A 25432-nucleotide genomic window follows, 5' to 3' on the forward strand; every position below is an offset into this window, starting at 1 on the left:
TTATTCTATTAACTTTTCCAAACCCTAAAATCATACTTTGGTATGATAGAAAATAATTAAATTAGAGCCAGAAGATACCAGAAAACCAACATTAATACTATTTATTAAGATACTAAGTTTCTTCAACTGTACATTAGTGAGTTGGATCACATGCCCTGTAAAATCTCTCAACCCTAAAATTGTACATTTGGAAATGGAATAATGTGATTCCATTTTAGCTGAGGGGCTAAGGGAAATAGGCAGACTTTCTATTATAAATTCCTGAAATTTTCTTTACCTTTCACTAATATGAAATATTAAGCAAATATGAAATAAACATTAAGAGGAAATCCTAGGAAATATGGAAAAATGGCAGTCTGTCAGGTTGTACAGGTGCTCAGATTCCCTACAACCACTGCTGAAAAGATCTAAAAATGAATCAAAGAATCATGATGAAGAAAACCAATGAGAATCATCTATACATTTTTAATCTGGGATTGCATAAAAAGACTGACAAAATTGGGGTAGCTAGGTGGTGCACAGGATAGAGCACCAGCTCTGGAGTCAGGAGTATCTGAGTTCAAATCCAGCCTCAGACACTTAATAATTGCCTAGCTGTGTGACCTTGGGCAAGTCACTTAACGCCACCGAGACTGACAAAATCCTGAGGAATTATGGAGACAAACTAGGGTAGATGAAAAGTTAGTCTCACAGCAGAAGACAGAGTTAAACTAGTGCCAAGCAAGAGGAGATCCAGGTACCCTAAATACAGCAGGAGATAGGGCTGAACCAATATTCAGCATTCAAGACACCTGGGAATAAATTACTACAAGAGAAATAACCAGATAATTCTTCTAAAAGGTGGCTTAGTTATCATATCTGAATCAAGCAGGGCCTACCCAAATCATACTGGAGAATGGGAGCAGTATCTGACTAACTCAAGCACAAGTGCCCAGTCTGGAAACTGAGAAAATCAAGGTTAAAAAAGTCAGAAAAAGAGAACAATTCCAAAACAAGTAAAAGGACAAGTTTCAGTTAAAAGGATATATCCTGGTCCTAAGGACAAGAATTCCCAGAAGAAATCAAACAAGAGATAAATAATGGAATACCTAAAGTGTAAATTAAAATTCTTAAAAAGTAGAATAAACCAAACAGAAAAATGAAGATTTCAAAAGATAAAAAAAAGTTAAAACAAAAAATCTTAAAAAAAAATAAAGAAAAAAAGACAATGTGACATAGGTTATACAATAGGTTATGGAGAGATAATTTAATAACCAGACTACTTTTTTGAAACCAAGAAAATCAGATTTCAAAAAAATCTTAAATGAAAATTTCCTAGATCTCTCAGACCCAAAGACAAAATGAAAATGAAAAGATCTATTAGTAAACTCCCAAAGGAAAACTTCTCAAGAACAAAGACAAAAACCAGAGCTTCCAGGTTTAAAAAAAAATACTGCAAACAGTCAAAAACAGAGTTAAACAGTTCAATTATAAAGAAGTCAAAGTTAGGATAACATAAGACTTGGCAATTTCCTCTGAAAATGAGAGGAAAGATTGGAATAAGATATTTCAAGAGATTGTGACTTAAATCTAAGAATAACCTATTGAGCAAAACTGAGAATAACCTAATGGGAAAAAAATGGCCTTCTAATTCTAAGCATTCTACATGGAAAGGGTGGAATTAAGTAGATACTTTGAAACAGGGATGCAGGAGATAACCTTTTTCATTTTATTTATTTAAGGCAATGGGGTTAAGTGACTTGCCTGTAGTCACACAGCTAGGCAATTATTAAGTGTCTGACCCTAGATTTGAACTGAGATCTTCTTGACTCCAGGGCCAATGCTCTATCCACTATGCCACCTAGCTGACTCCTCCCTTCTCATTTTCATCAAGGATATCTTCATGCATAAGCTAGACATCCATAAAGATTTCAAAAAGATAAGGAAGTAACCATAGAGGTTGTAGTTATTAATGCTGGTATAAAACTGCTAACAAATACAGCAGCATTCTTTAAACAAATTCTGATATACTAAGCAGCAATACCTCAACTCTCCTCATTTCCTACACTTTCAGCAAATATTGTCCAGCATTTTTGGCATAACAGTGATGGTGAAGAATATAGAATGAAGGACAGACATTCAAAAAGAACATACAAGAACACAAGTCAGCATTAAAAAATGATCTATGTTTGTTAGTTTTATTTTTTGCTGCAACCTCTCCTTTTCTGCACTGCAGATTTGAGTTTGTTGGGATGTTATGTTACATCCTACAGTGTATATGTAAAATGAAATAAGCCCTAAAATATGTAACATATAAAATAAAATCCAATTACAAAAAGCTGCTGAATTCATATAAAAATTAAGACAGTAATTACAACCAAAAACTTGAGTCCTGAATTATACATCAGAGAGACTCAAAAATCTGAAATATGATGTTGTAATCAGTACAGGATAGTATTTGAAGTATGTATGTATAGTAACTGATACCTGGCATTTCTTTATTTATTATAATAAATACTGAGTCCTCAAGATGGACAGGTGCAAAGAAGGCATACAGTTTACACCCAACCACGAAAGTCTGAAAGATAAAAATCACACAAGGATATTTTAAAAATAATTAAAATAATCAAATAAAGAAAATAACTTTGCTTATGATTAAACACAACTCATAAAGGATGGTACATTTTCCATAATTCAGTTAGAGAGCAACTTCTGAAAACCTTTTAATTTCCCCAACTACCTAGTAGAAAAAAATGAATTTAGAAAATTTTTGACTCTACTTTTTCCAAGATTCAACTATACGATTTCTTCTGCAAAGTATGCTTGTATAATTTTAGGGGCAGAATAAAAGATTCTAAATGGCAATGGAAATTTAAAAAAAATGATTCTTATTCCCTTACAACAAAAGGAAAAAACCACTTTGATAACTAGTTTATCAAATTTCTGCAGATATATGGCAAATGAGAGTCTGGGAGCCAGGAAGACCTGAGTTCAAATATGGCCTTTGATACTTACTACCTTTGTGACCCTGGGCAAGTCAGTTGACCTGTCTGCCTTATGAGATACCTAATGCCCAGCACATAGTAGGCACTTAATGCTTGTTTTCAACAGAAATAATTGTAAAGAAAAAAACTTTACTATAAGAGTGTCCTTAGTCTTTCTTGTCCTATTTTTCCAGCCTTGAAGAATATGCTCTATGGACAACTTCAAAAGAGAACCAGATCACAAAGGATATCATTTTATTAGCTCATGCTATCTCCTTTTGAGAAACAGAGGTTAATCCACATACCTTTATCAGAATGCCATCTATGAAGTCCCAGAGCTTAATTGTACCATCAAGAGAACAAGAATATAGCTGAAAGGGTGAAAGCAACATATAACCGATTAGAACATAGAATCCAATAAAAACATCAAATTATAAAAAAAATTGAACTCTTAATAAATAATAAAACTTTTCCTTATTTATCTCTATAGAATTAAGACAAGTTTCTTTGAAAAAATGGAAAATCTTACTACTTTTGTCTACCCTGGGTAGATTTTACTGGTTAGCCATCTTAATTTGGGAATCTTGGCTAAACTGCACATCTATCTTCTGTCCTATTTACTAAAGTCTCATTTAACTTGTTATTGGACTATTTATATGATCAGCAAATTTTTCATTTCTGAAGGGACATAAGGAAGTAATTTAATTCTATGTCTGAGTGGCTCTATTATCATCAGCAATTTTGTATAAAATTAACTCCAACCAACTTGCCTTAAACTAAATCAGACTTGCTTCACAGGTAGACTGAATGAACTCATGTGTATTTCTAACACAAGTTGCTAAGTTCCCAAACTAATTTCAACTCCAATTTTCTGGTCAAATCAATCAGAGAGGCAAATGCTAAAATATTCAATTATAAATAATAAGACAACCTGTAGATGGTTTTGAGGATTGAGCTGGATTCCAGTCACCAAATTGCTGTGTCCCTGAAGTACATACACACATCCTTCTGTAGCAGTGCTATATACTTTCACAAAGTCACCGGAGACACAGAAAAGGTACCTAGAAATAAAAGACACATTAAATAGAAGAAAAGAGTTATATAAGCAAACCTATGAACTATATAGATGACCAACAAGAATTCTAATAAAGTGTATAAAAATGAGGATATGCAACTTTCCCCTCTGTCAATACTATGGCTTTTATATAGTGAAAATAAATTAATGGGATAGCTCTCAATGAAAGTTTTACAGATAGTAGGCATTAAATAAATGTCTGGTCAACTAAATTTGTTGAATTAAAAATGATATCTGTGTCTCAAAATATCTTTAACTATAACAACACACCAATAAAGATGGTCAAAGAATTTCATAAGGAGAAAATTTGAGCCCTACTAAGATTTATACTTGTCTCATGACACAGAGGGAAAGGAATGATAGAAAGGAAACTTGAACTCAAACCCCAGTTTTCTTTCAATTGCCTCTTATTCCATTGAGCAGAAGCGAGCCAAGGTCACAAAGTGAATTAAGTCACTGTGTGAATAAATACATTGATGCAAATCCATTGCCCGCACTAGAAAAATAGAGCAAAGTAGTATTCCATTGATGATAGGTGGAATGTCATTTTCTATACAGAGGACAGCACTGAAAAACATATGTCCTAATGAAACTCCCAAAGTAGCATTTTAGTGCTTATTGCTTCTCATACTAATGTTCAAATATTTTGTACTATAAGTGGTAACTAACATTTATTATCTTTTTACCCTAGAAACAAGTCACATTTTAGTCTAATGGATGTCCTTGGTATTAAAAAATGATCTAGTTAAGAGAAATCACTATCCATATAAATTCCCTTTTGGTTTGCAGTTCAACTATTATGATCTTTTAGGTCAGAAACCACCAGCACTTTTGAAAAATAAGAACAGTAGGAATAACATCACCTTATTTTCCAGTAGGGTTGAGAAATAAAGTATCCTGAATGAGTACATTTTAATGATAAAACTTTTTAAGTTAACTATTACATGCTTCCTGACTCTTCCAAAATGTATTGTGAATAAAATTTAACATTTTATTGATGACTCATTTATCAATAGGAATATTAATATTGCCAACGGTCACAACAACCTGAATGGCAGCTTTAAGGTGATAAAGAGAAAAGAATAAAATTCCTACTATAGTAGGTAGGATCCTTCATAAGATCTATGAAAAATCAGAGGCAATAATTACACAAATTAAGACATGGAAGCATCATAGAATTTAGAACTGAAAAGGATCTTGCAGATAATCTACTCCAACTTCATTTCACAGGAAATTAAGGCCCCAAGATTTTAAGTCAATGAGTACATAAAAACAAAACAAAACAAAACAAAACATTAAGCATCTGTGCCAGGTACAGTGCTAAACTCTAGGAATACAAAGAAGGATTAAAAACTGGTCCCTACTCCCAGGGAGCTCACAGTGTAATGGGAATGTAATTTCTAATGGAAATTAATGACTTGCCTGAAGTCACATAAGCAAAAAACAGCAGAGCTAAAAGAGGCACTTGGATTCCAAGTCAGATACCATATGCCATATTGATATGCAGTGTTACACTAGCCAAGTCATCAAAAATGGTCACTGTATTGACTTATAACATAGTTCTTTAGAAATAATGGCATGGTAGAAAGAATATTAGCTCTTCAGTCAGAAGACCAGAAAATGAAGTGATTAGAGTAGATGGTCTCTGAAGTCACTTTAAATTTTGGATAAATGATCCTCCTATACATGTCAATGATACCATTGCTGTATCTGAAAAGGTACCAGGATAAGATTCAAAGAACAAAAAAGTAGTCATTCTCATCTCAGGTACAAGAGAATTTAATAACTGTTTATTAATGTTTGCGACACACTATTATCCTAAAAACTTATAGTCTCATTGCCAGTTTTTGGTATGCCATCACTTTCACTTTCCACAATGTATACTCAATATTAGAATTTTATTATAAATACTGACACATATTAATGGTAAGGACTGCAAAAAAATTCAAGGACATTTACATCTTCACAATACTCTTGGAAAGTCAGTAACAGCCCCCATATTTCAGAGGTGAAAACTGAAGACTTGTGCAGGACCACAGAATGATGGAAGGAAGTGAAGTACAATATTAACATTTGTGTAATCCCTGTATAAAAGGGGTCCTTGACACCCTTCTGAGCCCTGAGAAATTCCTCAGAAATATAAACTTGGTAAGTCAGAGAAGAATCTGACAGGACCCAAATGCTTGACTCTAGGATCATGAGATATACCATAAATTTGTCTGAGATACACAAAATGCTCTTGTTAGCTGAATCATTTTGCTGTATCTGTAAAATTCCTGCTTTCTCCCAAGATTGTCTTCCCTTCCCCAGATGCAGCTGGAACCATAAGATAGTAAATTCAAATCCCTTAAACCTGTGGAAGTCCGTGAATATGTGACTCCCTCTGTCTCTGGAAGCATATTCAGACATAACACAAAGACCCTAACCCTCTTCCGCCCTTGTCCATCCCCCTTTCTTTACTAAACCATGTTTGCATATGTTTGTAAAAGTCTGACAAAGAAATATATTTTAACTGCTATCTCTGCTTCTGTATCCTGCTTGCTCACAATAACCCCCCCCCCCCATACTATAAAAACCTTGTTCTCTGGACACTCACTCAGTGCTATGTGATTTGAGGGAAAATGTAACTCTGCATAGTCAGGTAATAAATCTCCAAAACATATCAAATTTTGGTCTCTGTCTTGCACTTTGGGTTCAACAGAATAAGTGAACCAAGATGCTTCTGACATCAAAGATATTAGTGTCATGGCTTCTGTGCCATTAGTGGAAAGAATTGAGTGGAAGTTATAGGATAGAAAGCACATTGTGGGGCGGCTAGGTGGCGCAGTGGAGAAAGCACCGGCCCTGGAGTCAGGAGTACCTGGGTTCAAATCAGGTCTCAGACACTTAATGATTACCTAGCCGTGTGGCCTTGGGCAAGCCACTTAACCCCATTTGCCTTGCAAAAAAAAAAACCTACAAAAAAAGAAAGCACATTGTACAAAAAAAAAATCAAGAGTGCTGAAATACAACCCTAACCCCTTGGGCAATCAATTTGTCCTCCAGAAACTTGTTTCATCTGTAAAATGAGTGAGTTAGTTCAATCAAAACATTCCATTATTCTAAATAACCAGAAAGACTATATTATAAAGTGGTTTTATCTACAACAGAGTCCTATGGCTTGAAAACACATTAATATTTAATTAATTTAACAACTATTTCAATACCTTCTACATGAGATGAAGAATTAAGGTTATATCTCATTAAAAAAGGGGAGGGCAAGTCAGTCATATTAAATTGAAGAATAAAATATCAGACTAAAACCTATTTCTCCATGGATAAAAAAGTGATGAATATGAACAAATAGTTCTCAAAGAAATGCAAACTACTGAAAATATACTATAAATCATTTAGAGAGTAGTGCAAATCAAAACAACTTTGGGGTTTTACCTCAGTTCATCAGCACAGATGATATAGTTAATTTCAAAGGAATTGTGAAAAAACTAGCACATTGCTTATACTATTGGTGAAGCTGTCAACCGTTTTTGAAAGTATTTAGAATGATGTTAAGAGGTGGTGTAAAGATTCTTATGCTAGGTATATATCCATGGAAGTCAAAGTAGAAAGGTTTCAAATATATAGTCACATTTTTTTATTGTGGTAAAAAAACTAGAAACAAAGTAGATTTTCACTAATTGGGGAATGACTAGACAGATTATAGTACTAGAAAGTAATGGAATATTTCCTGTGCTATGAGAAATGAATAAGAATTCAGAGAAATGTAGAATGACCTCTATGAACTGATGGCAAAATAAGTTAAGCAGAACAAGAAATACTGTACATATATATATATATATATATATATATATATATGAGTGTGTATGCATTATAACAATGTAAATGGAAGAACAACATGAAACTAAGTAGTATGCAGTTAAAACAACCAATGCATTTCCCTCATTTTTTGCAAGGTGGGGAATTATGGGTGCAGAACACTGAATGAATATACTGTTAGAGACAGTTGATATGCTAATTTTCCTTGAAAATTTTTTTGTTATTACTATCAGGAATGGTTTGGTGGTTGGAAAAGGAGGAAGAATATATTTGGCAATGATGGGAGTGTTAAAAAAAAAGTAATTTCTTTTTGATAGTACTGAAGAGTCTTTAATATGCTGAAGCCAGTCAATAAAGCTTTTATTAAGCACCTACTATGAACCAAGAAGTGCTTTGGGTTAAAAAAGGGTCAAATGATAGTCCCCAACCTCATGAAGTTCACAAGTCAAAAATATGTGCAAACATTCTATAACTAGAATAAATAGGAAATAATCAAAAAAGGGAAGGCACTAGAATTAAGAAGTATTGGGAAGGACTTCCTGTAGAAAATTCTATTTGAGTTAGGATTTAGGGAAGCCAAGGAAGCAGGGAAGCTGAGACAAGGAGGGAGCACACAGCCAGAGATGATGACTGGAGCCAAAGGATGAAATGTCCTACTTCATGGAACAGCAGTAGGACCAGGGTTAAGGGACTGGACAGTATGGGTGGGGAACACAGAACATTATAAAAGTTGAACAGAAATAGGTAGTAGTGTTAGTTATGAAGGTTTTTGTAGGTCCAACAGAGGATTTTGTAACTGATCCTGCAGGATATGGGGAATTTTTGGAAGGGGTGATGATGGACAGGATCTGTGCTTTAGGAAAATGACTTTGATAGCTGAAGAGGATGGACTAGGGAGAGACTTGAGGCAGGCAGACCCACCTTTGGGCTATTGCAAGAGTTTAACTGTGAAGTGACAATTAGCAAAAGGCATTTCACAGGAGAAAAGAGGGTATACATGAGAGATGTGGTAAATGTGAAACAGAAGTTTTGGCAACACACTGGATATGGGGGGGATGAGAAGCAGAGCAGAGGTCAGGATGAGTCCTAGGTTGTGAGCCTAGGGGATTATAAATTTGATGGTGCCAATAACTGAGAAGTTTGGAGGGGAAAGATAATGAGATTGATGTCTTTTGGATATCTTGTGATGGATATCTTTGTGATGACTGAAAGACAACTGGAGATGGCAGACTGCAGGTCAAGCTGAGAGATTATGGCTGGATAGGTAGTTCTAAGGATCATCATCATGGTAATAATTTAATCCATGGGAACTGATGAGATCACCAAGTGAAAAAGTATAGAAGAAGAGAATGATAGAGTCATATGGCACACCTATTGTTAGAGGGCATAACCTGGATGAATCTGTGGCAAAAGAGATGAAGAAGTGGAAAGACTGGTGTCTTGAAAATCTAGGGAAGAGTATCAAGGACAAAAGGATGACCAACAGAGTCAAAGGCTACAGAGAAGTCAAGAATGTGATGGAGAAGGACAGTTGGATTTGAAAAAGAGATTACAGGTAATTTTGGAGATAACATTTCATAGAAGGAGGAGGTCTAAAATTGTATTGCACGAGGATAGAAGGGGAATTAGAGAAAGAATAGGTACCTATTGTAGATAAGTTTTCTTTAAGGCATTTAGTCACAAAAGGTAGAAGACAAAGGACTGGAATGAGAAAGGATGGAGTGATCCAGCAAGGGTGGGCAGTAGGGAAGGAACTAGTAGCAGGGAGAGATTTGCAAAGAGCTGCTGTGGAAAATGGGTTAGTAAGCTGAAGGGTGAATGTGTTAGTAGAGGAAAAGAAAGCAAATAGAAAACCAAGGTCCGCGGTTCTTTACTAATAGAAGGCCTATAGAAAAAGCGTAATAAATTCTGCCTTTTCTTTCTTGCTTATTCTATTGGGGTGAAAGTGAGATCTTTTCTGATACGGGAAATGATGTTTTCCTTTGTATCCCCAGTGCTCAGCATGGACCCGCGCCCCCAAACGGCCCACTCCTTGGCCTCAGGACCTGGCTCTCGCCAGCCGGGTGCTTTGGGTACAAAGCACCGTGTAGCGGCGGGGCACTGCCCTCGGGGCTGGGGCGCAGGAGTTCTGCCCGCCCCGCATCCAGGGCCATCGCCCGGCACCCCGGATCGCGCCTGGCGCCTGGACCCGCCGGCCCTCCAGTAGAAATGAGGCTGGAGCCTTGGCACATGCGCTTGGCACGGCCTGGCCTCCTGGCGTCCCGGTCCTCTTCAGGAAGGAAGGGCGAGCCCGGGGCATCACGGGGAATGCCACCCCACCCACCTTTCTCTTGGCACTCAACTCTGGGTGGCATCCGGGCCAAGCCGGGCAACAGCTGAGCCCGACCCGCTTTTCAGAGGATCACGAGCTCGGCTTGTCGGGGAGGCCGGCTCCAGGCGCCCGTCCCGTGCCCAGGCCCACGTGGGTTTCCCGCGTCGGGCACAGCGGGCTCGGCGGCGGCCGCCCGGAGCGCCGGCGCGGGAAGTGCCAGGGGGGCTCCGGGGCTGCCCCTGCGGCGAGAGCTCGGCTCCGGACCGCTCTCCGCCGCTCCCGCCCTTCGCCCGGCCCTTACTTGGAATCGGCCGAAAACACCGCTCTGCGCAAGTTGAGCTTGCTGCCGCCGCTGCGAACCACGCGAAGGGTCTCCTCCGCCACCATCTTGGCTCCGGAGCCTCCGACCTCCGACCTCTGACCTTCTACCTTGGGGGAGGGGCTTCGCGTGCACGCCTGGGCGGAAGAGTCCGCGTGAAGGAGTCAGTGGACCGATAGTCAGTCTCGGAGACCTCGATTGGGTGAAAAAAACGTATTAAATAAACACCTCCCGATTTTATATAAAACGATCGCTTCATTTTGGGCAAAGAAATGTCTCGAAAATCACTTCCGCCCATAGTAAACATGGCGATGCCATGGGCACACGTCGGCTCCTCCCCCCAGAAGGCTCAGGCGAATTCTCATTGGTAAAGCTTGTCTCGACGCCTCCTGATGACATCATAACTAGGAGTCGAACTCGCTTCCGTCGTGCACGGGCCTTTGGCGCGCAAGGGCAGGGATTTCCCCCAAAGTTTCATTCTTCCCGCTTTATTTTCCTGATCTGCAGAGTGTGCCTGTGGTCGGCCTTGCAGCCTGCGGGGCTCCATGGATGCCTTCCTCCCAGGCTACTCCTGGGTTCTTCCCAAGAATTTTCCGCTTCATCAGAATTTGTACAAAAATCAGAAAGAGAAGGAAGAATGCAATGAGTATTCAGAAAACATTCCGTTTGATTGATAGCATAGCCCTGGCAAATTTTGTGGTTCCGCCTACTAGCGCTAGGGTGAAGGATGAATTAAGAAAACACTCTTCCTATAATCCATCATTGCAAATGCATTTATAATTTTAGTTGGAATACACGGGAACACGTGAATTAAGAAGACCCTTCCTATAATCCATCATTGCAATTGCATTTATAATTTCAGTTGGAATACACGGAAAACCGTGAATTATGTTAAGTGCATTGCAAAATTGGCAGCAAATAAGAATGGTGCACTGAGTATCTTTGGTGCTAAAGGCAGGTTTAGTACGGGTGAGTGTTTTGCAGCATGAGCGTTCAGTGCTATACTATGTCATGCCCACTACATGGGGATACATGGCTACAAAGGAGACAACATTCTAATCATGTGAAAGCTTGTTGTAACTCTTGAGTTAGGCTAATTCAAGAAATTAGTGAACCCGTTATTTTTATGAAGCCCAAGGACATCGAAGATTGACGCTTTAAAATAGTGTAGTCTTTAAGTATTTGTTGAATTCAATATTGGACAGCTTTTAAGCTAATTGTAAAAAAAAAACATATAGCGTTAAAAGAAAAAATATAAACTAGGTGAACACAGTGGAGAAATGATGGCTATTGTTTCTCTGGAAGAAGAGAGCCTCCGCAAAGATGAAGTAGGCAATGGGAAAGATGGAAACTGAAAAGGAAAAGAGCAATTTTTGTTTCAGTAGTGGTACATGGGAGGAAAGAGATAAAAGAAAATCTGGACCTTACAATGAGAAGAATGTTCAGTGATTTGGTGCTTAGAGAACACTCATCCTGACCCTGGGGAAGGAATAGAGCTTCTAAGGACAACTGAAGGGGCCCCCAGGGGGAAGGGATGGAAGGAAAGGAGATTTCAAGGCAAATAGGAAAAATTTGACTGCAGGCATTGATTTTTCTAAGAGTAAGGCAAAACAGGAGAAAAGGGGAAACTTTAGAAAAAGGAATCCAAAATAGGAAGCTTTAATTTCTAGAGGAATAGAGATACTAAAGAAGGATTAAGGAAGGGGTGTAAATCTAAGAATAATAACTAATATAGACAAAAATTCTTTTTTAGAAAAAGGTATGAAGTTTTGAAAGCTATCAAAAATTGAACGAAGTGGAATTTTATTTGGCTAACAGGAAAAAAAGGGAAAATTAAAAGGGAGAATATTCTTAGACAAAAGAAAGAAAAAGAAATAAGTTATATAAAACTCCAAAACTAGATAATGCATTAAAAATAGGAGTAAAAGGAGTCCTGAGGGTGAGGGAAAGAAAGCTGGTGGGAATAAGGTTGCCATACAATAGATTAAAATAACTGGAGATATGGTACTAATTGTACAGAAAAAAAAAAGAAGGAATCCTAATATGGAAAAAAATATTGATGGCAAACGGGGTGAGGAGGTAGGTAAACAACTCATAACTAAATATAAATGGATTAAATAATCCATTTTTTAAAAAAGTGAGATTGGATAAAAAACCACCATATATTGCACACAGAAACATTTAAAAAAAAAACAGATGTAAACAGATGAGGGGCTAGAGTTTATTTTTTTTTTAAATTATAGATTAGGTAAAAAAAACCTGGAGAAGTTTCAATCATGCTATCAGACAATGCAAACAAAAGCAAAAACAAATGAAAATCAAGGAAACAACATTAGGTTGAAAGGAACCATAGACAACAAACTACTATCAGTATTAAATTTATATATCCCAAATGCTTAAACATCTGAATTAATAAAGTAATGTTTCCTTTATTAATTCAGATACTTAAGAAGACAGACAATAATACAGTATTGGCAGGAGATTTCAGTGTCCTTTTAATTTTGGCTAAGTTCAACAGATATACTATATATATATATATATATGTTTTATATATATATATATATATTACTGGAGAAACTAGAACTAAAAGATTTATGGCATCTTCTAAAAGATACTGCTAAAGAATATAAGTGTTTTTCAATATCACAAAAAATATCTAGAAAAACTAACTGTTTTAGGGCACAGAGATATCACAAATCAGGACATATTGCAACTAACTGATTCAGAGAGTACAACAAAAGAAACTGGTCCAAATGGAGTCTTAGCAAAACCTTAATAATGAATAAGTCAACGAACAAATATAGAAACAATAATTATGTAAATTATTGATGAAAGTACATATCAAAATTTCTATAATTCAGCTGAAAATTATAATTGTACAGATATCTATTAACAAAACAAAAGAGAGGATTAATAACCCTGAATATACATTTAAAAAACTAGAAAGCAAATAAATACAAAAGGAGATACTGAGAGTAAGACAAACTAAAAACATCAAAAACCTATTGAAACGGAAAAAACCCCCTAAGATCTGCTTATTTAAAAAAAAGGTAAAAATTGATATACCTTTAGCTATTCTGATGAAAAAGACAAGGGCAGAATATCAAATTAACAAAATGGCAAATGAGCAAAGTGAAATCTCAAGCCAGGAGAAATTTTTTAAAAAATTTAGAAACGGGTGGCTAGGTGGCGCAGTGGATAGAGCACTGGCTGAGTTCAAATTTGACCTCAAACACTTAATAATTACCTAGCTGTGTGGCCTTGGGCAAGCCACTTAACCCATTGCCTTGCAAAAAAACCCCAACTAAATAAACAATTTAGAAACTACTAAAGAAGTTAAAGTCTAACTAAACTGAGACCATAAAAGAAATAGAGGAATAATTTTAAAATCTAAAATATACAAACTAACAAGACTAAATTGATGATTGATGATTGATGTTTGTCCTTCGAAGAAGACTATGACAGGTGATGCCATGACAAGCACATGAATTGGATTTGAGTGATTGGATTTGACTGTGCTAAGTCACCAGCCTCACTTTCTCCTCCAGAGCCATCTGGGTCTAGTGACTAGGTTGGACCAGGACGATTGGAGATGACCTTGGATGTGAGGCAGTCAGAGTTCAGTGATTTGCCCAAGGTCACACAGCTAGTAAATGTCAAGTGTCTGAGGTTGGATTCTAGGAACTCCCATCCTCCTAACTCTAAGGTCAGTGCACTATCCACTGCTCCACCAAGACCAAATAGAGGTCTTAAATAAAAACAAACCAATTTCGGAAAAGGAAATGAAAGTACTGTAAAAGTACTTCCAAAGGGAGAAGGGGAGACAAGTTCTGATCCTGATGAATCCCTAGAAAAATTCTATTAAAGTTAAAAATATAGTACTGATAAGCATTCTCAAAAATTGGGAAAGAAAGCATCCTACTTTATTCCTTTTATAAGAAAAATATAATTCCTAAGGATGAAGACAGGAGAACTAAAGGTCCTTCAACAATGAATATCAAGTTAAAATTTTTAAATAATATCCTGTCAGTCAAACATTATATTTTAATCAATGACCAAATCATTCATTATGATGAAGTTGGCTTTATATAAAGGATTCAAGGATTAGTCAATGTCAGGAATACAACCTAATCATATTAGAAACAAAAATGCCCCCAAACACAATTATTTCAATAGATAGATACAGGGAAAAAACCCAAAATAACAACAACCCAACAAAAACCTTTGACAGAGAACAACACATATGAAAAATACCAAATATATATAAAAACAGGGATACATTAATACTTTCACTCAAAGATGTCCACTCTTCTAATCATTGCTTGTAACAGTTCTGGAAATGCTAGATAACAGCATTATGACAAAAGAAATTAAGGGCATAAAAATAGGTAAAGAGATGAAACTATCAGTATTTGCTGATCTGATGATTTGCTTAAAAAATTAAAGAATTAACAAAGATCCTGATTGTTACACTTTTAGCAAAGTAAATTGACAAAAATCAACATTTTAAATTAATTATTCCAAAATCTCAATCAATAATAGAAAGGGAAATCTACAAAATACATAAAGTATATGGAAATCAATCTACTACAGCACACAAAAATTACTCTGTAATAGTACACACATATATCACCCACAATAGCTCTGGTGTGGGTCTGGGCATGAATTTCCGAGAGTCAGGTCGGGTAGACAAACATATCCAAACACAAAAGGTTGGGAAGTGAAAATCTACCAACTTTATTTTTGGAAACTCAGACTTTTTATAGCAAAAACTTATCTCAGGAATGACTGGCTAAAGGAGACTCAGGTTTACAATTTCCCGGGTTAATTTACAATATTTGTTCTTAGAAATCTGTGCATTTCTCTATCAAAAAAACCTTTTACAACCACCTCTGGAGCCACAGATTATCCTAGGTCAGGGTTCACTGGTGAGCCAATGGATTCATACAATGAGCAATAATCCACACATATCTTTGATGGAAAAAATCACCAAGTATATCACTTTCTGGGACTGGCCCTCTACACACACACATATATATGTATGTGTACTATTACAGAGTAATTTCCTTCAAAAAAATAAAAGCTAAAGCACTGACTCTGGAGTCAGGAGGACCTGAGTTCAAATTTGACTTCAGACACATAATGCTTACCTAGCTGTGTAACCTTAGGCAAATCACTTTACCCCATTGCTTTGCAAAAACCAAAAATAAAAAAAAAATCAACCTAAATAGATTGAGGAATATTGACTGAGCTTTATCAATATAATAAAAATGACAATGCTATTGAAGTTAATTTTCTCATGTTATAGCAATGATATTCCCAAGAGAATACTTTATAGACCTCAACAAAAAATTGGAAATATAAAATATCTAGAATATCAAAGGAAACGCTGAAAAGAGGTAGAGATGAAGGGAAAATAGCACTTCAAGACTAGATGTTAAACTATATGCTGCTATTAAAGTTATTTACTATTGGCTAAAAAATAAATAGAGAGGTAGATCAGTAACAAGGGAGAATCAGAAAAAAATGAAACAATAATTTGGTGTTCAATAAACCAGAAAACTGAAATTATTTAGGAAAGCCTTATTTGATGAAAACTGCTGGAAAAAAACTAGAAAGAAGTCTGAAAATAATTAGACTTAGACCAAATATCTTATGTCATATTTCATAATACAGTTTAAGTGGACCTTTATATTTAAGATCATGCAATGAGAATGTAGAGGACAAAATCATATACCATATATTAGGTCACATAGCTATGGGTAGAAGAGGTAGAATTAAGTGAAACAAGTGATAGGGCAATTAGAGAAGAAAATAGATAAAACTTTAAAACAAAACACATATAAGAAGGAAAGTTTTAGAATAGGAAAAAAAGGAACCTTTTGTGTCCAATTTCTTCCTAGAGTTGGAGGGTTCACAGTGTTCTACATGCCTGTTATCTCCAGAATTTTTCAAATGCTCATGTTTTTCCTTTTACTTTTTTTTTTGTCCTTTGAAAAATTCTGTTTGTTATATGGGATTTCACTCTGGGAAGAGTAAAGGAAGATAATACCAGAGGGAACTATGGTGATGTAAAAAATATAATTTACATCAATAAAGATTATTTAAAACATAAATGTGACCAGTAGCCTAGATATTTAGTTGTCTTCCATTGGTATTTTATTATTTTGTCTTTTTCTTTCTCTTCTAAAGTCCTGCTCCAGGTTACTTTCATGGTATGAAGGAAACCCTGGGTTGTAGAAGTCTATGACTGCAGAGTATTAAGTTCTGCCAGTTTTTACCAAGGTAGTAAGCTTTGCAATATGAATCACAGAATTATAGAATTAATCAGGACCTCAAAATCCATCTAATTCTTAAAGGTATTCCTATTATACAGCAAGTGGTTATTTAATCTGTTACCTTCAACTGAGTATATTATAAATTATGCTTTTCAATTGGACCCTCTTGAAACAAGATTATCATTTTATTTTTCTTTACTTTCTTCCCTATATTACCCCTCCCCAAAGCTATTCCAAACATCCTCACCTAACCTCAAACCTTCCATTGCTCTCTCACCATTTTTTTCCCTGAAACCCTTAATGCTTAGAATTTGAGACTATTAGAAGTGATCTTTCTCTACTCTGATTCTCAATACTTCTTTGATACTTCCTTCTCCCCTCATCCCCATTCTCTCTTCCTTTTTCCCAGTCTCTGCTAATGCAGTGGCCCTACTCTTTGCATCTTCAGATGCTTGATCCCCTACCTTCTTGTCTTTTTCATTAGGTTGCAACTGTATTTTATTTTTCAAACAAAAGTCAACCTTTTCTCCTTTTCATTCCTCCCTATGAAGAAGCAAGAAAAGCATATTCCTTGTTATAAACACTTATGATCAAGCAAAACAAATTTTCTTGGTTGGTTATGACCAAACAAAATGTGTCTATTGTTTGTCAGGTGGTTGGCAGCACATTTCATTGTGAGTTCTTGGGAATTTTTGGTCATTGTGTTGATGAGAATTTCCAATTGTAAAATGTCCCAGAAAAGTATTTTCTATGTTCATGGAATGTTAGCAGTATGAGGAAGAAAAAAAGAAAATTTATAGCAGTCATAGTCCAAGTTATACAAAGTCCAAGTTCACTATTGAATGACGTATATTTCTGTACCCATTCTATCTATGTTACACCATTTCTTTGTACCATTTCAGATGAGAATAAAGTTGCAAGTGTCAACAATTTCTCCCAATGCCCCCCCCCCCACTTCTTGTTTTGTGAAGATACCTGCTTGTGCATCCTTGATAGAGTTTTCCTCTAACTTTCCTTTCACAACCCCCCCCCCCCCCACTCCCAACCCCACTCCAGTAGATCAAGATATAACAAAACCACTCATTGGTCTAATTAGATTTTGTCTATGAACCCTGATGATAGTGATCAGAGAAGATACATTTGTTTTCTCCCCATATTTGAATATAAGCTATTTATTCCTTTTTAGTCCTTATCATTTTCCAATCCTGTTTACCTTTTTTATGGTTTTGCTTCATTCCTGTATTTATGCTTCAAAGATTCTATGTAATTTTAGCCCTTCATCAGAATTGCTTAGAAATATTACATTTCATTAAGGGTTTTCTTTTTTTTTTCCTGCAGTATTATAGTCAGTTTTGTGGATGGGTTTTTCTTGAGTGTAAGTCAATCAAGATAAATAGAAAATAATAATGTTTGTCCTTCATTTTCAAAGGTTACCACATCAGGAAGTGATACCATGACAAGCACATGAATTGAACTTGAATGAAGAAGTGCTGTACTGTCACCAGCCTCACTTTCTCTTCCAGAACCATCTAGTTCAGTGGCCAGATATGAATCTGGAAGACTGGAGATGGTTCTGGATGCAAGGCAATCAGGGTTAAATGACTAACCCAAGGTCACATAGCTAGTAAAAGTCAAATGTCTTAGGCTCCCATCCTTCTGAATCCAAGGCCAGTGCTCCATCCACTCTACTACCTAGCTGCCCATAAGTAGAAAATAATCAATAGAGGTACTAGAACTAGGAGGGATTGGGAAAGACTTCCTGGAAAAGGTTGGGTTTCATTTGGGACTTGGAGTAATACAGGAAGCAGAGGTGAGGAGAAAGAACATTCCATGCATAAAGGATATCAGTGAAATGCTTGAAGATAGTATGTTGTTTGAGGAGATGTAGTAGTTTAAGGAAAAGCAAGTCACTGGATCTAAGGGTGTACTAGAGAGTGATAGGACTAAGAAAACTCAAAAAGTAGTGTGTGGGGAGGGATTTGTTTATAAAGGACTTCTTTGTTCTCTTTGTATTTGTATGGATTGTATTAGAATGAAAGAGTCTCGTGAACAGAGACTGCCTAATCCATTGTAATTGTATCCTTGGTACCTGGCTCATTATTTTGTTGCTGTTAAGCTATTTCAGTCATGTTTGACTCTTGCTACCTGACTTGGAGGTTTTCTTTTTCTTTTTTCCTTTTTCTTTTTCTCTTTTTTGATCATGACTTTTTTTTTTGGAATTTGGACTTTTTTTATTTTGTATTTTTAAAAAATATTTTATTTGTTTTTTCCAACTATATGCAATGATAGTATTTACCAATCATTTTTTTTTGCAAGGTTTTGAATTTTACATTTTCCTCCACTTCCCCTGACAAAAAGTAATCTGATATAGGTTCTACATTTATAATCATGCTAAACATAGATCCATATTGATCATGTTGTGAGAGAAGAATCAGATCCAAAGAGAAGAAAATATTAGAGAGAAAAATGACATAATAATATATAAGACAACTTTTAAAAATTGAAGGAATAAACTTTGTACTTCATTTAAACTCTAAAATTCCTTCTCTGGATATGGATGGTATTTTCCATCACAAGTCTTGTAAAATTGTCTTTGATTAATGTACTGTTGAAATGAACAAGTCCATCATGGTTACTCATCATCTCATGTTGTTGTTAATGTGTATAGTCTGGTTCTGCTCATTTCATTCGGCATCAATTAATACAAGTCTTTCCAGGCTTTTCTGAAATCCCATTTTTCATGATTTCTTATAGAACAGTGGTGTTCCATTGCATACACATATAACAGTTTGTTCAGCCATTATCCAATTGGTTTGATGCTTGCTTGAATATTTCCAATGATGTTATTATTATTATTATTATTATTAAGTAATCAGTAATAAGTGGCAGACATTGCATTAAATGGTGGAGATACAGAGTCCCTGCTCTCAAAAAGCACACATATTCTAATGAGATAAGATATATAAAGGTAACCTGGAAAGGGGTGGGATGTTGATAAACACAGTTGCATGATGTAAAACAGGGCCAGAAGGTGGTTTCTAGACCAGGCCTGACTTAGGCCAATCCCCGGGGAATTTGTTTGGGTTCAGTACTTGAACAAAGTAAAGATAGTAGTTGGTTGGTCATTCAACAGTTAACAAAAACATTTACTTAGCTACAGTAGGAGGATAATCAACAAGAATTAGCCAATGAGCACATCTTGAGTTGATTTAGCTGAGCCCATTTGTCATCTTCTTATCCACCCTCAGATCCCTTAAAGTTCCTGTAGCTACTTTTTTTATTCAATTGATGATGAAATGAAATCTACAGTTGGAGACTTTGATCCCTTGAACTAAATAAATCTAGAGAAAAGTCTTAATACCTATTAAGGAGAAATTAGCCTAACTTGTATGAATAAAGAAGGAGTAGGATATTGTTTGTACCCTCAGTGTAGAGGTTTGCTTCTGGGCAACACAGGTGAAAAATCACTTATCTGAACTGGGGGACTCCAGGATGGAGTCCAAAGCTACAATAGGGAAGAGATGAAACTGATGATTGGAGTGTAGGCAGTATAATGAGGAGATTGCTGGGAAATGCCATGGATTCCAGTCCTCGGTGCAGTGCATAGCTGGGTGCTTAATAAATGTTTCTTCATTGACTGTTCAATCTTTATATCATGAACTCATATCCTTTTGGATTATACACACACACACACACACACACACACACACACACACACATATATATATACATATATATATGTATATATATATATATATATATATATATATATATATATATATATGATCTCAAAGACCCAGCCTGGCTAAATCCAAAGAGGCTTATCAATAAATTAGCCAAAAAATGATGGTTTTGAAGAAGAGAATATCTCAGTAACTCATGAATGTAGTCTATTAAGGTGTAGTGGCATTGTGAAGAGCATCAATAAAGAGAATGCTCACCCTGGCAAATTCACAAAAAATTCAAAATATTTAAGTGAGATTCTTATCTCCATAACTTTATTTAACACCTGGGCCTCTAAGACCTCTGACTCTGAGAGCCCCTTTTTACTTTTCCCAGGATCATAATGGCTTATTTGAGTAATCAATTATGCAAATCTTTTCCCTAGTCCCCACATTCTATCTAGTATACAACACTCACTTACTAGATCATGAAGCTATAAATCAAATTACAAAGGCATTTAATTAACGCACAAAGCAATCAATCAAACTGAGACTTGTTGAAAAACCTTAGATCTCCCACTTGATCCATGGTCATCTCAGGTTATCTTGATCCATATCTATCTGGCCACTGGTCCCTGACTGCTCTGGAGGAGAAAGTGAGGCTGGTGACTTTGCAAAGCACTTAAATCTAATTCTCTTGCATGTCATGCATCTTATCTTTGATTTCAAAGTCTTCAAGAACAAAAGCAAACAACAAAACGATATAGAACAATAAGACAGAGAGAGTCAATAGTAAAATTTTTTTTTTAGGTTTTTTCAAGGCAATGGGGTTAAGTGGCTTGTCCAAGGCCACACAGCTCGGTAATTATTAAGTGTCTGAGGCTGGATTTGAACTCAGATACTCCTGACTCCAGGGCCTGTACTCTATCCACTGTACCACCTAGACACCCCCTAGAATGTTTTTTGAAAGTATCTCCTTCCTCTAAATATGTATAAATTCTTACTGGTGCTAGGGGGATTATACTTTATCATTTACTCTCCACCAATCTTTTTAGAATAACCCCAAACAGATTAAGCACTAAGAGTTTACCAGTCAGTTCCATTTCCAGAAATCTTTAAGATTAATGTGGATGGGTTTAGAGACCTCTTATCCACTCTTTTGTTGCCTCCTCAGTCCTTCTATAACATGTATGTTGTCTTCATGTCTGTACTGTCTTGCCTAAATTACTCTGGTACTTCTGTTCCATTTCAGGTTTTCTGGTCATGGTTGCTCAGGAAATTCCACAATTCTTCAGATGCTGAGCCCACTTGTGTCTTCATTTTTCTACATCAATTACTTCCTTTTCAAATTTAATATTGCATGGATAGACCATGTGAGTTTGATGTCTTAAATTTTTATCCAAATGAATAGCAGTTCTATTTCCTTTTCACTCTAGAATGAATCCTAGTAAAGGATTTTATGCACAGAGGAATCGCATGTATTTATTAATTGATTAGTATATGAGTGGTCAAAGAAGCAAAGAAATGTTTTCTATAAGTCAGGGTACCATGTGGAACTCTGGATACTTAGATGATAATTATTGCTGAAGAATATATGGTCTATATTTTATATTATAATGAAAATAGCAAAATTTTGTATCTGCCACATGATGGCAGCAAAGTTACACTAACTTTTGAAGTTTGTTCATTATACTCTAACCTAATAAGGAGCAGGGAAGGTTATAATTTGTTCCTGGAGTAGAATCAAAAGCTTTTTTTTCCTAATGTTTTACTTCTTCGTATGTGGACATAATGGAAGTTGACTATTTTTTTTCTTAATCTCTTTCTCTGAGAGTAAAGAATTGCCAAAAGATAAATATGTTTCTTTATTCTGAAAAACATCCATCTTGGCAGTTATTCAAATTTCTTTAAACTTCATCTTATGACTTCTGCAAACTTTCTCCTTCTTTTCTGTCCTCACTTCATATTGTTAAAGTTTCATGAATGTGGAAAATACTTTTATGTGACATTTTGCATTTGTAGCTTAGGGCCTGTAAGGGTCATTGGTGGTGTGCAGGATGTAGTACTGTAGAATGTGGATCCATACAAATTCCAGCTGTTGATGGTACATGCAGTACTTTTGTGGACAAGCTTCTTCTCGGGCAGGGTGCCTAAATTTAATTTCCTTGCTTAAAGTCATACTCAAAGTATGTAAACGAAACCAGATGTTAGGACTCTGTGAGTACATTTAGTGCATGAAGACACTATTCCCTATCCTCTTCCCCTACCCCCTATTTTACTGTGAATGTCATTCTGGAGCTGAAAAGAGTCTAGAGAATCCTTCAATAAAGTTCATAAAGGAAACTCAGTAGCCTACAAGCAATTCTTTCCCAGAGGAACTTCAAGTTCAGTCTTGAATGTTCTCATTAATGACAATTGCCTTAATCACCTTACTTCCACTTTAAGCTTTAGGCATTTACTGAACTATTCTTTTGTTAAGAAATAATGTTTTCTAATGACAAACTTCCTCCTTTAATTGAACTTTAGCTTACTAAAATGATTATTTGCCATATTTTATTTATCATTTTTACTATAGATTGGAGGTAACAAAACAAGACATTTATGCCAAAGTTTATAACTCTTTTTACTATGGAGTTTCCAGATGGTGAAATCCTGTGTTGGCATATAAAAAGTGTTTTAAATATATGCCAAAATCTTGATTATATTAGTGAATGTTCACAAATGTAGTTTTGAGCAAGATTTACATTCATGTTGCAATTTAAACTCCCATTACTCTTCATTCAATAAAAAAAGAATGTGGAGCATTTGGAAATATGTTTATATATATATATATATATATATATATATATATATATATATATATATATTCATTCCTTTTTTCAAGTTTTAAAAAAATCCCCATTGGTTTAAATCCACTGAGTATATTTACATGACTTTCAGGTGATGAATAAATGCAGTTTTGGATATAAGAACAATTTTTTTTAAGTACAGCAATTTAAACATCTTGTTAGCATCAGTGCTCATCAAATCAGTTTATAAATGTTTAAATAAAGCAAAAAACATTTATAAATGTTTAAGTAAAGTAAAAACAAATCACCCTTTTCTTTCCTCAGACAATTCTTTATTGTCAGAATATTTGCCATGGTAACAAGAAAGAGAATTACATGAGATGGGCAGGAAATATATCATAAAGAGATCATAGATCCATTGGAGTAAAAACCAAAAAAATCCCCTTTATTCACAGAATTAAATTTGTCATTGTTCTTTTTTTTAAAATTTATTTTTTATTCTCATTTTGTACAAATGTTTTTTTACATTAATAAAATATTCTTGTTCACAAGTAAACAAAATACCCCTCCCCCATGAATATAGATAGACTTGCTTGGGCAAAAAAAGTAAAGGGGAGAGAAAAAAAATTAAAATTAAAAAAAATAATAGTAATAATTGTAGGTATGGCCAGGTGGTGCAATGGACAAAGCATCAGCCCTGGAGCCACGAGCACCCGAATCCATATCCAGCCTCATAAATCCAATAATCAACCAGCCATGTGACATGCAAGCCACCTGATCCCCACTGCCCTGCAAAAACCAAAAAGAAGGAAAAAAAAGACCCAAAATAAAATAAAATAGTAATAATAGTAGGGGTGGCTGGGTGGCAGACAGAGCATCGGCCCTTGAGCCAGGAGCACCTGGGTTCAAATCCGGCCCCAGACACCCAAAGATCACCCTGCTATGTGGCCCCAGGCAGGCCACACAGCCCCACTTGCCCTGCACCCTCCCCCAAATAATAATAACAAAAAAATGTGCTTCAGTCTTTGTTCCAACACCAACAACTCTGTCATGGGTGGATCACATTCTTTATGATAAGTCTATCACAAAGGTTACTTCCATATTTTTCCAACGTTGCCATTGCTGATCGCAACTCCCTCCTTTCTTATTTCTCCACTACCATCTATTATATTTTCTCTCTCCTTTCACTCTGACTCTGCTGTAGGGTCGCTGAGTGGCACAGCAGACAGATCCCTGGTCCTGGGGCCAAGAAGCCCTGAGCCCCCATACCACCCCTTAGGCCCAGAATCTACCTGGCCCTATGGTCCTGGGCAGGCCTTCCAATCTCAGCCCCTTTCAAGAAGTTAAAAAGAAAATGTGTTATATCTGACCACTGTCCCCCCATGGTCCATCCTCTCCTCCTTTATTCACATCCCCACCCCTTCCCCCCGCTCCCCCCTCCTTCTTACTCCAGTTGTCTATACCCCATTGAGTATATTTGCTGTTTCCTCTCCTAGCCATCTCTAATGAGAGCAAAGGTTCCCTCATTCCCCCTTGCCTCCCACCTTCCATATCATTGCAATAGCTCATTGTAATAAAAAAATCTTATTATGTGAAATATCTGGGACTATTCCCCCTCTCCTTTTTCTTTCTCCCATTCCATTTCCTTTTTTTTCCTATTGACTCCATTTTTACACCATATTTTATCTTCAAATTCCGCTTTCTCCTGTGCTTCAACTATAAAAGCTCCCTCTACCTGCTCTGTTAACTGAGAAGGTTCATATGAATATTATCAGTATCATTTTTCTATACATGCAGTTCCTCCTCATTAAGTCCCTCATATTTCCCCCCTCTCCTCCAATCTCCATGCTTCACCTGAATCCTGTATCTGAAGATCAAACCTTCTGTTCAGCTCTGGCCATTCCAAAAGGAACCTTTGAAATTCCCCTGGTTCATTGAAAGTCCATCTTTTTCCCTGGGAGAGGACATTCAGCCTTGCTGGGTAGTTCATTCTTGGCTGCATTCTAAGCTCTTTTGCCTTCTGGTATATTGTATTCCAAGCCCTATGAACTTCCAATGTAGTTGCTGCTAAGTCCTGTGTGATCCTGACTGCAGCTCCACGATATTTGAACTGTGTCCTTCTGGCTGCTTGTAATATTTTCTCTTTGACTTGGGAGTTCTGGAACTTGGCTATAATATTCCTAGGGGTTGGTTTTTTGGGATCTCTTTCTCGGGGGGGATCT

General features: G+C 36.2%; 1 protein-coding gene across 2 annotated transcripts in view; it reads right to left on the minus strand.

Annotated features, from left to right (window-relative positions):
* Positions 1 to 10588, minus strand: part of WDR75 (WD repeat domain 75) — a 30669-nt gene extending 20081 nt beyond the window's left edge. For both annotated transcript variants that reach the window (XM_074215518.1, XM_074215517.1), the window contains exons 1-4: positions 10464 to 10588; positions 3895 to 4024; positions 3269 to 3334; positions 2467 to 2557 (exon numbers count right to left, since the gene is read on the minus strand). In XM_074215518.1, coding sequence (XP_074071619.1) covers positions 2467 to 2557; positions 3269 to 3334; positions 3895 to 4024; positions 10464 to 10549 — 373 coding nt within the window. In that variant the 5' untranslated portion in view covers positions 10550 to 10588. The remainder of the gene's footprint in view (positions 1 to 2466; positions 2558 to 3268; positions 3335 to 3894; positions 4025 to 10463) is intronic.
* Between the last annotated feature and the right edge of the window lie 14844 nt (positions 10589 to 25432).

Source organism: Macrotis lagotis, chromosome 1 (genome assembly GCF_037893015.1).
Source record: "Macrotis lagotis isolate mMagLag1 chromosome 1, bilby.v1.9.chrom.fasta, whole genome shotgun sequence".
NCBI classification, from domain to species: domain Eukaryota; kingdom Metazoa; phylum Chordata; class Mammalia; order Peramelemorphia; family Peramelidae; genus Macrotis; species Macrotis lagotis.